The 13,669-nt window shown below is 51.0% G+C and overlaps 4 protein-coding genes across 4 annotated transcripts; 2 read left to right on the forward strand and 2 right to left on the reverse strand.

Annotated features, from left to right (window-relative positions):
• Positions 1-648: 648 nt before the first annotated feature.
• Positions 649-5,738, reverse strand: BDW43DRAFT_314139 (uncharacterized protein; the record flags this gene model as incomplete). The annotated part of the gene is made up of 5 exons (XM_032047740.1): positions 649-1,241; positions 1,298-4,999; positions 5,067-5,533; positions 5,591-5,617; positions 5,683-5,738. 5 exons carry the CDS (start codon positions 5,736-5,738, stop codon positions 649-651), a joined length of 4,845 nt encoding a protein of 1,614 aa, XP_031897102.1.
• Positions 5,739-6,444: 706 nt separating this feature from the next.
• Positions 6,445-8,296, forward strand: BDW43DRAFT_302538 (cytochrome P450; the record flags this gene model as incomplete). Its single annotated transcript, XM_032045256.1, has 6 exons — positions 6,445-6,522; positions 6,590-6,740; positions 6,794-6,853; positions 6,913-7,179; positions 7,235-7,600; positions 7,659-8,296. The coding sequence occupies 6 exons, from the start codon at positions 6,445-6,447 to the stop codon at positions 8,294-8,296; spliced, it is 1,560 nt and encodes a 519-aa protein (XP_031897103.1).
• Positions 8,297-8,773: 477 nt separating this feature from the next.
• Positions 8,774-10,353, reverse strand: BDW43DRAFT_321567 (aminotransferase; the record flags this gene model as incomplete). Its single annotated transcript, XM_032049361.1, has 5 exons — positions 10,049-10,353; positions 9,959-9,994; positions 9,758-9,898; positions 9,082-9,701; positions 8,774-9,022 (listed from the first exon to the last, which is right to left on the reverse strand). The coding sequence occupies exons 1-5, from the start codon at positions 10,080-10,082 to the stop codon at positions 8,774-8,776; spliced, it is 1,080 nt and encodes a 359-aa protein (XP_031897104.1). The 5' UTR covers positions 10,083-10,353.
• A 553-nt stretch (positions 10,354-10,906) lies between these two features.
• Positions 10,907-11,411, forward strand: BDW43DRAFT_285973 (uncharacterized protein). The gene is made up of 2 exons (XM_032043006.1): positions 10,907-11,104; positions 11,152-11,411. Exons 1-2 carry the CDS (start codon positions 10,991-10,993, stop codon positions 11,374-11,376), a joined length of 339 nt encoding a protein of 112 aa, XP_031897105.1. The 5' UTR covers positions 10,907-10,990; the 3' UTR covers positions 11,377-11,411.
• Positions 11,412-13,669: the final 2,258 nt, after the last annotated feature.

Here is a 13,669-nt window from a genome sequence, read left to right on the forward strand (position 1 = left end):
TGATAGAAGCCAGTCTACTCTACAGAGTAGTACGGAGTACTCGTACCGTGAATAATTTGAGGCTCAAAGGCATTATCTCCGGTGTTTTCCTCTTCTCCTCCTGTCGCAATAGTCTCCAACTCCATGTCTAGGATGAATGATCCTTCCGTCTGTCAGTAGGGCTGTGCTGGTAGGACTTGATTCTATTTTACCTAAACAATTTCCGGGTCGAACGTTCTCGGCCAATATTCCAAGTGCGTCGTGAACGAGGCTCAGAGATACTATCTAGTTGGGCCCTAAGATCCCTGCTTGTTGAGCTTTTTGACGTCAAAGATGCAGCCAACGACCGCCGGTTCTTCCAGCTATGTGCTTAATACCACGAGGGATATAGTCTAGTCAGTCTAGTCTAGCTCAACTCCTCATAGAGCGCTTCTACCCACAATTTAGGGGAAATTAAGTCTCTAAGCAAAGTATCCAATCTGATGTCTCTCAGCCCCCAATGGAACTTACCCGGAGCAGCCAATAGAAACGAAACCCTAGTGTTGGTGGCCTTCCCTTCGCCTCAGGCTAACACAATCGATTTTATACAAAGATCTACTAAGTGACAGGGATATATAGGATCAAAAACACACAGCCACTGATTTATTAAATATCGGTTAAAAAACTGAACTAATATGAAATTCCAAGGCTCGGTCCCACTCGCGCCGTTGGATCCAACAACGCCGACTGTTGCTGGTCTGGCTTGTACGGCGGGTCATTCTTGGCCACAAACATGGCGTTGGTTGCCAATCCACGATGGAAAAAGCGGAAGGCTTTCCGATATCGTGTCTGGCGTCGCGTCTGATACTTCCGGAACTCGGCATCTTCGAGCATCGCATAGAGATACCGGGGATGCACCACGATGGCCTGCGCCCCCTTCTGCCCAAAGCCGAATGAGGTCACGGAGAAAGCCTTCAGTCCGCTGGTTTGAATGCTGCGGTTAGGATAGACGATGTAATTATTCTTCTCCAGCTTCCCGTCGACGTTATCCAGATTGCGGTTGCCTGGAATGAGGCCGGTGTCCAACACTTGCAGGCCGCCATTCAGCATCCATGCACCCGCGGCACCCTTGGGATGACCCGTGAGATATTTCTGGGAAATTGCAAAGAGGGGGTTCCCGGGCATGCGGCCGAGGTGTCGCATTTGAGTTTCGAGTACGTCGGGCTCGTTCTTGTCGTTCATGACAGTGCTTGTGCCATGTAAGGACACAAAATCGAGATCGTCTAGGATAGTCAGTTTCATGCCATCTAGAGAACAGAAAAGGGGAGGCACGACGAACCAATTGTCAATCCAAAAATTGCCAAAGCACCACGAACCGGGGAAATAGAGGTCTCATTCTTCCAGAATTCATTGCCAAACGTATTCAAGGCTTCCTTGCGCTGGCGCTGTGCTTCCGCTTCAACGAAGTCAAGATGATCCTGAAACTCTTCTTTGGAGATATTCCCCTGGTTTGCTATTTGCTCCTCAAGCATCTGAACTTCGATCTCCACTGACTCCAGGATCTGTTTCAGCCTTGATTCGAGACGGCGCTTGCGGTAATCAATGTCCAGCAGCGGCGAAGGGAACCTGTTGGGCTTCTCTCGGGCGTTGGTCAAGATGCCTTGCCCAGGCGCAGGCACAGACCGGCTAGTCTTATCACTTGCAGTGCCTACCCAGGCAACAACGCCATGAATCGGCAGCCCCAAGTCGAGGGCTAGACGGGCAGAAGTAATAACCTGAACTCCACTGCCCTGCGACTCCACAAAACCACTTCGGCTCTCCGCAGATGGCCTGGACATCTCCAGTGGGAGTCTTCCTTTCTTCGCCTCTTCCTCCGGGTTGGTGGTGGCTTTCATGTTGGCAAACTCATCCGCCACTGCATGTGTCATATCATCATATCCTCCAACAAGACAGATCTTGGCACGCCCACTGATGATAGTCTCAACCCCTGTTTCGAGAGACTCAATCGATGTCGCACAGGCACCAACTGACGTGCGGATGGGACCGGCAGACGATATCAGCAGCATATTGACCCAGGCAGCGGTGGTATTAATAAACGTTTCCTGGAGAATATCCTTCTGCACGTCTTTATCCAGGTAACGATCTCTGAACAGTTTCTTCAGGGAATGGACGCCACCGAGACCGGAGCCGATACAGTTCCCAAATTCTGAGAGATGGATATACTCGTATAGCTCATACGGGTCAGTGATACCCGAGGCAACCAGTGCCTCCATGGTGCTAACCAACGTGAATAGGGTTCCGCGGTCCACCTGATAGACTATGTCTTCGGGAACACCGTAGGTGCGTGCATCCCAACCACTAGGGACTTGTCCTGCAACAGCATGCTCATAGCGCAAAGCCTTGGGGATCATCAGCACTGCGCCCTTCTTCAAGTGGACGACACACTGTTCACCTTGCGGCGAGATATCAACCAGCTTTTCTCCATGTTCGTGGACAAGTTGCTGTGCCACCTCCGGCGATACTTCAAAGGGTGGCAGATCCTCCTCGAGCACGATCTCTTGCAGAAGCCGCCTCTTGTTTGGCGGCTCGCTAGGATCCAGGCCTGGCTCCACCAGTCGGATGCCCGTGTGGTTTAGAATATGCTCTTCATAGCGAGCCTTGACATCCAAATCCTGCACTGGCTTTTTTGTCTTCGCGTCCACCCAGCCGGTGAAATGCTTCCCGTCCAGCGGGCCGTCATGGTGTGTGATGAGACCCATGATCCATGCCATCTCAATACAGCCCTCCAGCGACAGTCGCCCGCCAGCTTCCATCTGCCAGCGAGTTCGGGAGTTTCCATACGGCCCCACCTCCGAGAATCCTGTTACCACCACCAAGCGCTCTAGATCCGCCATGCCCATCAATTTCTCGCGCAGGGGATCAACTTCTGTCTTCGCATCGGGCAGACGTGGAAATGTAAATTGGATGTTGGCCAGACGTGGTCGTGGACCCTTCTCTTGGACCGCCGGAGCGCCACACGCAGTGAGCTTCTTCTCGGCCGCTTGCTCGCGCGCAAGGACAGCACGTAGGGCACTTTTATCAAAGATATCGCGTCGGATACTGTCCAAGGTGGCCCTCAGGTTTGGAATCGCGTTCAGGCCGCCGGTAAGATCGGCATACAGCGGCTGCACATTGCACTGATTAGCCAGCTTCCGAGTCATGAGTACCAGGATATATGCCGCCATTTCGGTTGTGGAAAAGGTCAGCACGCCGTGACTCTCTATCCCGGCCGCCACGATGTTGTTATCAGCCATCAGGCCGGTGCCCCTAGTCCAACCAATGACCGCGCCGCAGATGGACAGGTACGTGGACCAGCACTCCGAATGCCATTTCTCAAACAAGGACTCGAGGGCAATTTTCGACTCGCCATAGAGGCCGTCGTTGCCAAAAGCGCCGTGGTTAGGTGAAAGAGGCAGGATAACCTGTGTTGGCCGAGTCCGATATCCGCGAAGCTGTTTCTGTTTCTTGACGGCACCCATTAGCCGGAGGGTATTGGTCAGCATGATTCGATGAGCTAGTTCAGACTTGGAGTCAATATTGTCAATCTCCCGGCCTGACTCGGAGATCGCGGCAAAAGGAACAATGTGATCGAGATCCCAACCCAGGCCGGTGCCTGGAGTAAAGATATGCTCCACCAGACCGTCGAGATCCTGCTGACTTCCTTGATTGAAGGGAACGACGATGAGCTCGGATCCCCGCGAGCCGTGCTCGACATAGAGCCGCTGGTAGAACCGGGTCGTGGCGGAAGAATAACTGCTGGTGGTGACGACGACCTTGGCTCCCCCACTCAAGAGGCCTTTGAGGATTTCCGCGCCAATTGATCCAGCACTCACGCCGGTCATAAGCACACATTTGTCGACAAAGGTGGCCCCGTCATTCCAAGAGGACTGCACCTCATCTAGGTACAACGCCGTGAGCGCTCGGTCTGTCTGCCAGGCAGCCTGCCGCTGGGTCTTGATATGAATCGGTGCAATGACGGGAGGCCCGCCGCGAATGACCTCGCAATACTTTATATGGCCGTTGTCATCCACAGTAGTGCTGGGTCCCTTGATGAAAGCGTCATAGTTCGCAGCCAGTGGCTCAAATCGAGGGGCGCGGGAGGTCGCACACTGGTCGAGCAGACGATGCATCACAGCCTTGGCTTCGAAGAAACGAGTACCCCAGAGAGTGGACGGGCTGCTTGCAAGGTACTTGATCATCTGTAGCAAGCGAGGACTAGATCGGTTGGCAATGGCATTGCTATATTTGGGGAAGTCGGCGTCTGCAAATTCCCCTCGCAAAATCTGGTGGAAAAGATGCAGTGTATCCTGCAATACCCAATTCCAGCTCGAATTAAATCGGCGGACCTTGAGAACCGCCCATAAAGGACGAATGCCAGAGATGAAGACATCGCCCACCTCAGCTGTGATGACATCCAACTGTTCCTGCAGCTTGATGGTCGAGATCTGTGCTTTTAGCGCTTCTCGCGCGTCGTTACTCAAGTCTTTCCCAAGGAGTCGTGCATAGAGCTCCATTTGCGACTTCCGGAGTCTTTCCTGATCCTTTTTCACTACATCGAGAGCTTTACTGTCTATAGGGGCCGACACTGCGACCGCTGCATCGGCGGCAGATACCGACACAGAGAGATCAAGCCCGTTATCTGCGGCGTAATGCTGCACGACCCGATCGAAGAATGACTGTGCCTCACCCAAACTTGCTAGGCGAGCAGATGTTTGTGCCGTGCTTGCCCGCAAGAAGATGGAGTCCTGGCGTCCTGTTCCCAGTCCCCACCGTGTTTGCAGATACGCACGAGCATCACCGCTGGAGAAACCTGCGGGAAGCTTTTGTGCAAAAACCCGAGATATAAGGCTTGTAGATACTTTACCCAGCTGTCCGGCGAAACTCGCAGCCGATTGCAAAGTACCGCATAGTTCGTCTAGTCTGAGCTCTTCCGCCCGATCGGGGAGAGATCCGAACTCGGCGTCAAGGTCGCCCACGATCTCATTCTCTAACGTCGATCGACCTACAGCCAGGTTCATGTTAACCAAAGAGAGGTATACACGACGGGATTGCAGGGTGGAGGACTATACCGCTCACTAATGCCTTGATCGTCTTATCCAACGCCACCTCGGCGTGACTCTTTCTCAGCTTCTGCGCGATAATTGCAATTACAATATCCTTCGCCGCTACCGGGGCATCTGCGATCTTTGCGAATTTAGCAGCTGGGGGCACCGTAGTACTGTCTCGACTCAAAGCAGGAGCCGCAGGTGTGGTTTCCACGGCTGTTCTGGGAGCCGCTGGCTCTTTAGACCGTAGCAAAGGAGGCTTTACAGCTTCCCTCGTACTTGTCGTTGAGGATGACCCTAAGGTATACTGTATCTCTTCCGCATTCTGGGCGTAAGAGAGAAGCTTTCGTGACATGTGGCGCGCCGCGTCTTGGGATTTGTACTGTTGGCCTACCGTCTTCCTCAGCATGCCGGTGAGAATGTCTGCCGGACCGATTTCGATAAAGCGTTCAACATTTTGTTCTTTCAGGAGGCCATCCTGCGTCGCGACCCTGTAACAAATTGCTGTTACTCGGATACTCTTCATAAGGTGGAGATTGGGCGTTTACCATTGGACCGGAGACGCAAACTGATGCCTACAAGCGATTGATTCCTTGGTTAGTTACTGCGATTCCCACTCCAGAAATGGAAAAGCACTCACGCCAACAGCTCTATTAAGAGCACATATGCAAGCTGCTGCTCAACTTCTGGCTGCATGACGGCAGGCAATCTTGTTGAGAGTGAGCAATACCATATACTGGCGGTATGACTTTGTCTTAATTGTAGAAATACTTAAGAGGATCGACTATTCCGGTCTATCTTTATTAATTTCTCACACTCCCCTCTCTAAGCCCGTAAGCAATTTTCCGTATCGGCTGCAACCGAGCGCTCACTACCCACATGGGGCAGTGTTTGGGAATTCGTATAGGGCGTCAGAAGATGATCACTACATTGTTTCAGCCATGCATGAACGACGATCAGACAAATAAAGGTAGTAAATCCAACCGTAAGGCAAACCGCGTGGGCCGCTCACGCTGCATGCTGAGATGTATGATCGAGCAGGTTTAGGGCTGACAGGGGCTAGTGAGATCCGCCCCCATTTCTGCCCTAAGTTGGTATCGAGATTTGACGGAGAACCGTCCGAGAATAGAGCACAATCATATGTTTGCAGCGAGGAATTGGAATCTAAATTTATCTTCACTATTGTGGGTCATGTCACGCTGAGCTGGGATCAGACAACCTCGATGACTTTGCTTGAAAGGCTAATTATTGTGTGAAGGATCTCCATGTCCTCTTCCTTTGCTACTAACATAATTCTGTCGCTGGACTAGTCAATGTGTACTGCTGTATTAGTTGTCTACTTCCAGCTCTGCGAGACACCAAGCATTCATTCACTTACTTCGTAGTACATTGATCGACCACCATGGAAGCAGTCACGCTGCTTAGAAGTGTGCCTCTCTTAACTTATGTGACGGCTGTCCCTACAGCATGCCTAGCCTACGTGAGTCCTTGTTCCCTTGCGTCCTGCCTAGCATCGAGGATCACATTTCCACTGACAAGTTTGTCAGGTGCTGGCTACCTGCATCTACCGGGTCTGGTTTCATCCCCTCGCAAAATACCCAGGTCCTCTGCTAGCTAAAGTGACCAACCTGTACGGAGGGTACTATGCTTGGAAAGGGGACCTGCACATCGATATGATGCGCTGTCATGAGAAATATGGTGTGACCTTGTGTTTCCTTGTTGTTTCAGCTCACTAACGGTTCATGCGGCAGGTAATTATGTACGATACGCACCAAACCGTGTCCTATTCAACACCAATACCGGATTGAAGGGTTCGTCTATATCCCTGGTTATTGTCACTAGATGCATTCACTAATAGGATATCCACTAGAGATCTACGCGTTCAGCAAAAGCTTCCAAAAGTCGGCCGCTTACGGTGCTATGGTCCACCGTGCTCCCAACACGCTCACTCTCATCGATAAACGGCAGCACGGCCGCAAGCGCCGCATCATCGGGCAGGGTTTTGGAGATGCCGCCCTGCGCGGCTTCGAAGGGACCACCATGGACCACGTCCGCAAGTTCTGTGACGCATTGGCCAAGGATATCCCAGACGAAAAACCTGGCGGATGGTCTCGCCCACAGAACATGGCGAAGTGGTGTATGTATCATCCTCCCACACTAGTTGCAAGCCTAAGTTAATGTTTGACTTCCAGCAAACTATCTCACCTTTGACATCATGTCCAGCATCATATTCGGAGAAAGCTTTGATCTCATCGGCAGTCCCGACAATAGAGAAATTGTCCAGTGCATCGAAGATTCCAATGTGCGTACTGGAGTTCTCCTCCAAGCTACCGAGCTATCCGCGCGCCGTCTTGATCGACGCCTTTTCCCCGAGGCGATCAAGGGCCGGAATGCGTTCATTGGATTCGTCAACAAGCTTCTAAAAAAGCGCATGTCTGCGAAACCCTTGAAGCGCCATGATGTGTTTTCTTTCCTGCTGGATGCGATCGATCCGGAGACGCAGCAGGGGTTCACGCCTGCGGAGATTGGTGCTGAGAGTACCACCATGATTGTTGCCGGTAAGTCTTTATTCCTCTACCTACCCTTTTCTACCTTTGAATCTGACATCGCCAATAGGATCCGACACATCCTCCACCGCCATAGCATCCACATTCTTCTACCTCTGCCATTACCCTGACCGGTACGAAAAGGTCAAGGAGGAGGTTCGCGCCGCCTTTCCCCACGCCGACAATGTCGCACTCGGGCCCAGCCTGAACAACTGTGTCTACTTGCGCGCGTGCATCGACGAGAGTCTGCGCATGTCCCCACCCGCCAGTAGCTCCCTTTGGCGCGAGGTTCTGGACGAGGGGGTCGTGATCGACGGACATGTCATTCCGCGAGGCGCTGATGTGGGCACCTGCATCTACGCCATCCACCACAACGCCGACTACTACCCGCAACCGTATAAGTATCGCCCTGAGCGATGGCTTGACCCGGTGCCGGAGAAGGTGCAGCTGGCGCGGTCGGCATTCAATCCGTTCTCCATTGGGCCGAGAAGCTGTCTGGGGAAAGGGCTAGCATTGACGGAGTTGATGTTGACCATGGCGTACATGCTGTCGAAGTATGATTTCCGAAGTGCTCCGGGAGCGGGCGAGAAGGTCGGGGGTGGGAGTATGGCCATGGGATCTGGAAGACAGCGTGAGAGGGAATATCAGCTGTATGACCATGTCACGGCCGCGAAGAATGGACCGATCGTGCAGGTTCGCGTGCGATAGGGGAGGTTTCTGGTAGGAGATCGGATCGGTGAACGATCCGTGTGTATGGATTTCTTAGCTAGTGATGTATTTCGAGTGCCTTGGAAGGATTCCGATAAGACGCCTGAGTTCGTTGAGTCTAGAATTGCTGAATTCTGCCAAACCGTTCATCTGCCAGTGAGATTATTACAGATAATGTTATCGGTCTAAGTGATAACTACACCAAAGCCTTGTGTGTACCCCAAACCGAAGATATGCACCGAAAGTAATCTCCCAGAATTAAACATCGCTGGATTCCAGTGTGCCTGGGCTCTACCAGAGTCCATAAAGTACGGTTTCTGGTGAGCAAAACCTGCACCATTAGTTAGATGTGATCTTTTGAAATCAGCTCTAACATGATTCTATGGGTAAAACTTGCGTTTTACCTTCAAGTCTTATTTAGCAAATCTGAACGTAGTGTGCATTCTACACGTACATCTCTCCCTGTACGTCTAAAGCTCAAATAGAAACTATATCTGACACTTCCTTCATCTTTTGACACCAACCGAACCGGTCTGCATTCTCACCACGCTGAATCTTCGTCAGCGCGGCGTACAGTTGCTGGCATATGGGGCCCGCGGTCATCTCCTCTGTGTAGACGAAGCGGTCGTCGCACGACTTGCGGGTAATGGACTGAATGGGAACCAAAGCGGCTGCGGTGCCGACTGCCATGACCTCCCTAAAGGTCGCGAGTTCCTCGTATTTGACCTATAGCTATCAGTCACGACACTTAAAGAGATAGAACGAGCGCAATAGGAGGCCCATACCGGACGATGCTCCACGGTCCATCCCAAGGACCGGCCAATCTGCATGCAACTATCGGATGTCACACTCCTAATGATGTTTTCACTCTTGGGTACCACCAACACCGGACGATCGCCGTCCATCCTCACCCCCAAGAATCCAGACGTGGAAAATTCATCGATCTCGGAACGGGTCGCACTGTCCAAATGCAGTGTCATAGGGAATCCCTCCTTTTTGGCCTTTTCCGACCACTTCATCACCGGGGCATAGTTGCCGCCGATCTTCGCATGGCCCGTTCCTCGGGGCGCCGCGCGATCAAACTCTTCAAGCACGACCGCCGGCAGCGGAGCGATTCCATGATACGTGCTGAATGGTTGCACATACACACAGAACGTATATTCGGCGGGAGGGGTCAACGCAAAGTGTGCCCCGGAGCCCAGGAGCACGGGGCGGACGTATAAGGCGGCGCCGCTCGAGTGGGGAGGAACCCATGCGGCGTTTTTCGAGACAGCGAGGTTCACGCACGCCAGAAAGTGCTCGGTCGGCACAGGGGGGATGGAAACCACGTCGGCAGAATGTTGCATGCGCTCCGCATGGAATTGTGGGCGAAAGAGGAGGATCTGGTTCGTTGTCGAGCGATAGGCTATTGGCTCTAGTGAGATTCTCAAGACAAAAGCTCGTATAGATAGAGAAGCACACCTTTCATCCCCTCATAAACCTGTTGTCCATAGTTGAGGGCCGGGGACAGACCGTGTATCCGGAGATACGGGTCAGCGACGAACCGGGGCGCTGTCCAAGAGCCTGTTTCAACGGAAAAGGTTGATTCCACATGGCCATTAACTGTGACAGGGGGGTTTAAGTGAGTAGGCAATCTAAGCCATCATTCGGTTCACTTCTTACCCATGTCTGTCATGGCGAGCCCTAATTTCGTCCATTCTACACCACCGAAATGTCAGTTACCAACCAGTATACAACAACAAGGGGTCAAACCGATATTCTCAGTCGCCGCAGGTGGGAAGGTCATGGTTTCAGATTCCGAGTTGATCTAGTGTAATATAATCCAGGATATATTCTATCTTCTCCGAAGTTGGTAGTACCGGTGCTTTTTCCTCACTACCTGGATGTCAAGGTCTATCTATAGGTCACATGTTCATTCGTTAGACGATGGAATGATCGCATCCCAGCTCTTTTGATCTTTCTCTCCTTGTGTATAGAGCCCTGTGTTTGTCCAGCCCCCACGGTCTATACGAAGAAATGAGCTTGCAGGAAATACTATGACAAACTGCAGGATCAGCCGTTAGCGTAATAGCTTATTATTTTTATCCGTTTCAGGGCGTGCATCTGATGGGATGATCGTCGTATCTGTAACAGCCCCCAACATTAGGCAGTGTGGTTTCTCACGTTGCAAATCTTCACAAACGTGTAGAGTCAGTTTACAAACCTTCGACGCTGTTGCTGAGGGACTCAATCCTTCGGCGAGTGATCTCACGACGACGATGCGCCGTAAACATTAGAAAGCCTGGAGAACATACGTAACAAGGTTAGATCAATATCATATTACCATGGTTTTATTAGCCCATCGGTACCACGGTAATATAACGACATCCTTGTGCAAGTAAATCCACGGCTATCCAGTTCATGCGGAGTAGTCTGTCTTCGTCCATCTCCCAAAGTGCGAATTCTTCGAAGAATCCCGCCTTCAACATCATGATGAAAGGCCTGAAGCCTGTCCTGACGCCAGGGGATCTCCACCCACCCCGGCCCTCTCCTGCTCCGATTCCGTTCGCCGAAACCGACATCTGGACGCACTGTGGTAACAGTCTGTTCCCTGTTGACCCTGATGCCGTTCATCTTTCCCAGACAGGTTGGCAGCAGACCGATTTGTCGGACGCGGGCTGTTGGCCTGCATCCAATTTCCTGGGCGATTTATACATGACCATGACGGATGCTTCCCTAGGTCAGCTTCCTATGTGGACACCCAGCCAGGTAGATTCTCTTTCCCTCTTCATTTCCCCCTTTTTTTTTCTTTCTATCATTGTCTCGTGTGTATGACTGTCTACGTCAGGGTCAACATATGTGCATCATCTCCAGAGCTAATTCCGCATTCTCTGCTTGATAGGGGGAGTGTCTCTTCCCTACCGCCATGCCCGGGAATGACCTCTTTCCCGATGGTGCATCAGAGCCGCAACATCGTCCCGGTGCCAGCAATCCCACCCCGCCGCCATCGCGTGAGGCTGAGAATCCGGGGAGAGATACGGAGTCCAATCACGGCACGGAGCGCGTGGTTTCTCTGCTTCTTCAGCGTGGAGTCAATGTAAATGTCCAGGACTCGCGCGGCCACACCCCGCTACACATTGCCGCTCAGCACGGACATCTCGGCGTAGTGCGCCTACTGCTTGCCACCGAACAAATCGATGTCAATGCCCGCGATCACAACGGGTCGACCCCACTACATATGGCAAGTGAGAAGGGGCACGTCGATGTGGTGCAATTGCTTGTAGCGCATGGGGCACGGTTAGACCTCCGGTCCGGTCGGATATGACAAAGGAAGTCCTACTCATGCGTATCTGCGATCTTGGTGTTCCTGGTGTTATATGGTTATCTGATTATCTTTTTTTCCCCCGTCTTGCATTGTTTGGGACCTCCCTTTTCCAAAGGTTCGCTGCTGGACAGCGATTTTGGTAAACATCGGCTGTGAAACAATACCCCTTTTCATGGAAGCATTAGATTTACTTTGGCAGTTATATAACAATGGTAGATGAGAGAATTCACTTTGCTGTATGTGATGTGATGTATGCCCTACCAAGTATATCTGTCCATCAATCTAAGCGCTTTCTGGGAACTACGCCAAATTGGTGGAAACTAAACATAGTACAGCTACGGTCTAACCGTATTTGGTTAGGGCTATTCCGCTAGAGTGCTAGATCCAAGTGGTCACTGGTCCAATAGAAAGCATGGCCCAAGTCAGTTAGCGTGTTTCCTGGGAGAGACTCATTGGAGCCTCAGGCAGAAAAAGCCGTACCGCCTCCCGTCTTCGAGGGGTTGAACTTATATTTAGAAGGGTTCAACGGAATACTGTCCCTTCTGTAGCATGTTCAGCCTATATTCTACATTATTATCACAAGAAAATAGCTAGTGAGAGTCCGAGAACGTTATATATGTAACTGGTGAAGATTTATGAAGACTTATCACAGAGAATTGGCTCGGTATATATCATATTGTTGTTGTTATGCCGGAGGTGCAGAAAATATATATATTTTATCGAGAAGCCCTCAGTCTACTACCTAAACATATTTCCTAGTTCACTGTACTTACACACGAGCTATCTAGTGCACAATCAGTTCCGGGATCCCACTGTCTTGCAATCTACATTTTATGATCATGAGTTCATGTTCCCAGCCATAATCATCGTATACGCATAGCCTAAGTATTGTGTCCTCTGACTGAGGGTGCAATGTGTGGTTGCAGGTGAGCTGGGGTCCTTTTTTAGGTGGTGTGTCACAAAAAGTCCTGCTTAATCCGCTTTGATCACGTGCAAGACAGACGAAGCGTGACCCCACAACACCGAAAGTTTCAAAACAGGCGACCTTTTTCAACGTTTTTACCTACCACCCCACCTACCATGGCTCCCTGGCTATGTTAAAAACTTACGTTTGTATTTTCATTAAGCTGATTATCTAAATCAGGCGTATGTAAATTATTAGACTCCATAGTTATAAGTAGTTCAGAAGCAGGTATAAAGTATTTAGTTGTTTTAGGAATAGAACAAAAATACAAAGGAAATTAGAATTCAAATACACTAAGCCCGATTTATATACTGATTTGTCCCAGCCTGCTTATTAATCTCTTAACAGTCACGTGATTCGGTCAACTTACATGCCAACTCACCTTGAGAGGTGGCCTGACCTGTGTACACTGCATTGTAATTGGATCTCCGAGCCTACCGTTTACTAATAAATACACCACGTGATTAGATTTAATAAGATCACGTGTAGCTAGAGCTTTGCCCTCCAGTTCCAAGTTCAGGTCTAGTGGATCCCAAACAATATGTACCACTAAATCATCCGCGACTCCACTACATGAATGGGGATGCTCCGAACTATTCTATACTACACATTGATCCTTGTACCTGCCGCAGACCAACCCCAGTGACCTAATAAGGAAATTCCGTGTTCGGAATCCTCTAGTCAGTCTGGTCGCATGAGCGGACACTCAGAGCAGTTCCATGAATCCTCAACCACCCCGACCGGTTCACCGCGAAAACGGCCAGCTGTAAGATGTCGACGCCTTACCGAGGGGACGCCAAATCCGATGAGACGGGGACGCTCCTTGGAAAGGAGGTCCTGGGAACAACAATTATGAGGTGATTGGTCATGCCGCTGGTGCGATTGGCATATACAACGGGGTTGAAAACGGATCCGTCTAGGTCGATGTCCATCTTTCCCTGCAAGTAGCACCGGAGGGCGGACGGATCGCGGACAACCGAGCAACGGCTGCCACAACGTGGATAATGCACCATTTGCGCATCGCTCCCAATGCTTCAAGCTTAGAATGATGACATGGCTGAGCGAATGAACATATTGGCGCTACGAACCAGGTCTCTCAATAGGC

The sequence above is a fragment of the Aspergillus alliaceus genome (assembly GCF_009176365.1).
Source record: "Aspergillus alliaceus strain CBS 536.65 unplaced genomic scaffold BDW43scaffold_44, whole genome shotgun sequence".
Lineage (NCBI taxonomy): Eukaryota > Fungi > Ascomycota > Eurotiomycetes > Eurotiales > Aspergillaceae > Aspergillus > Aspergillus alliaceus.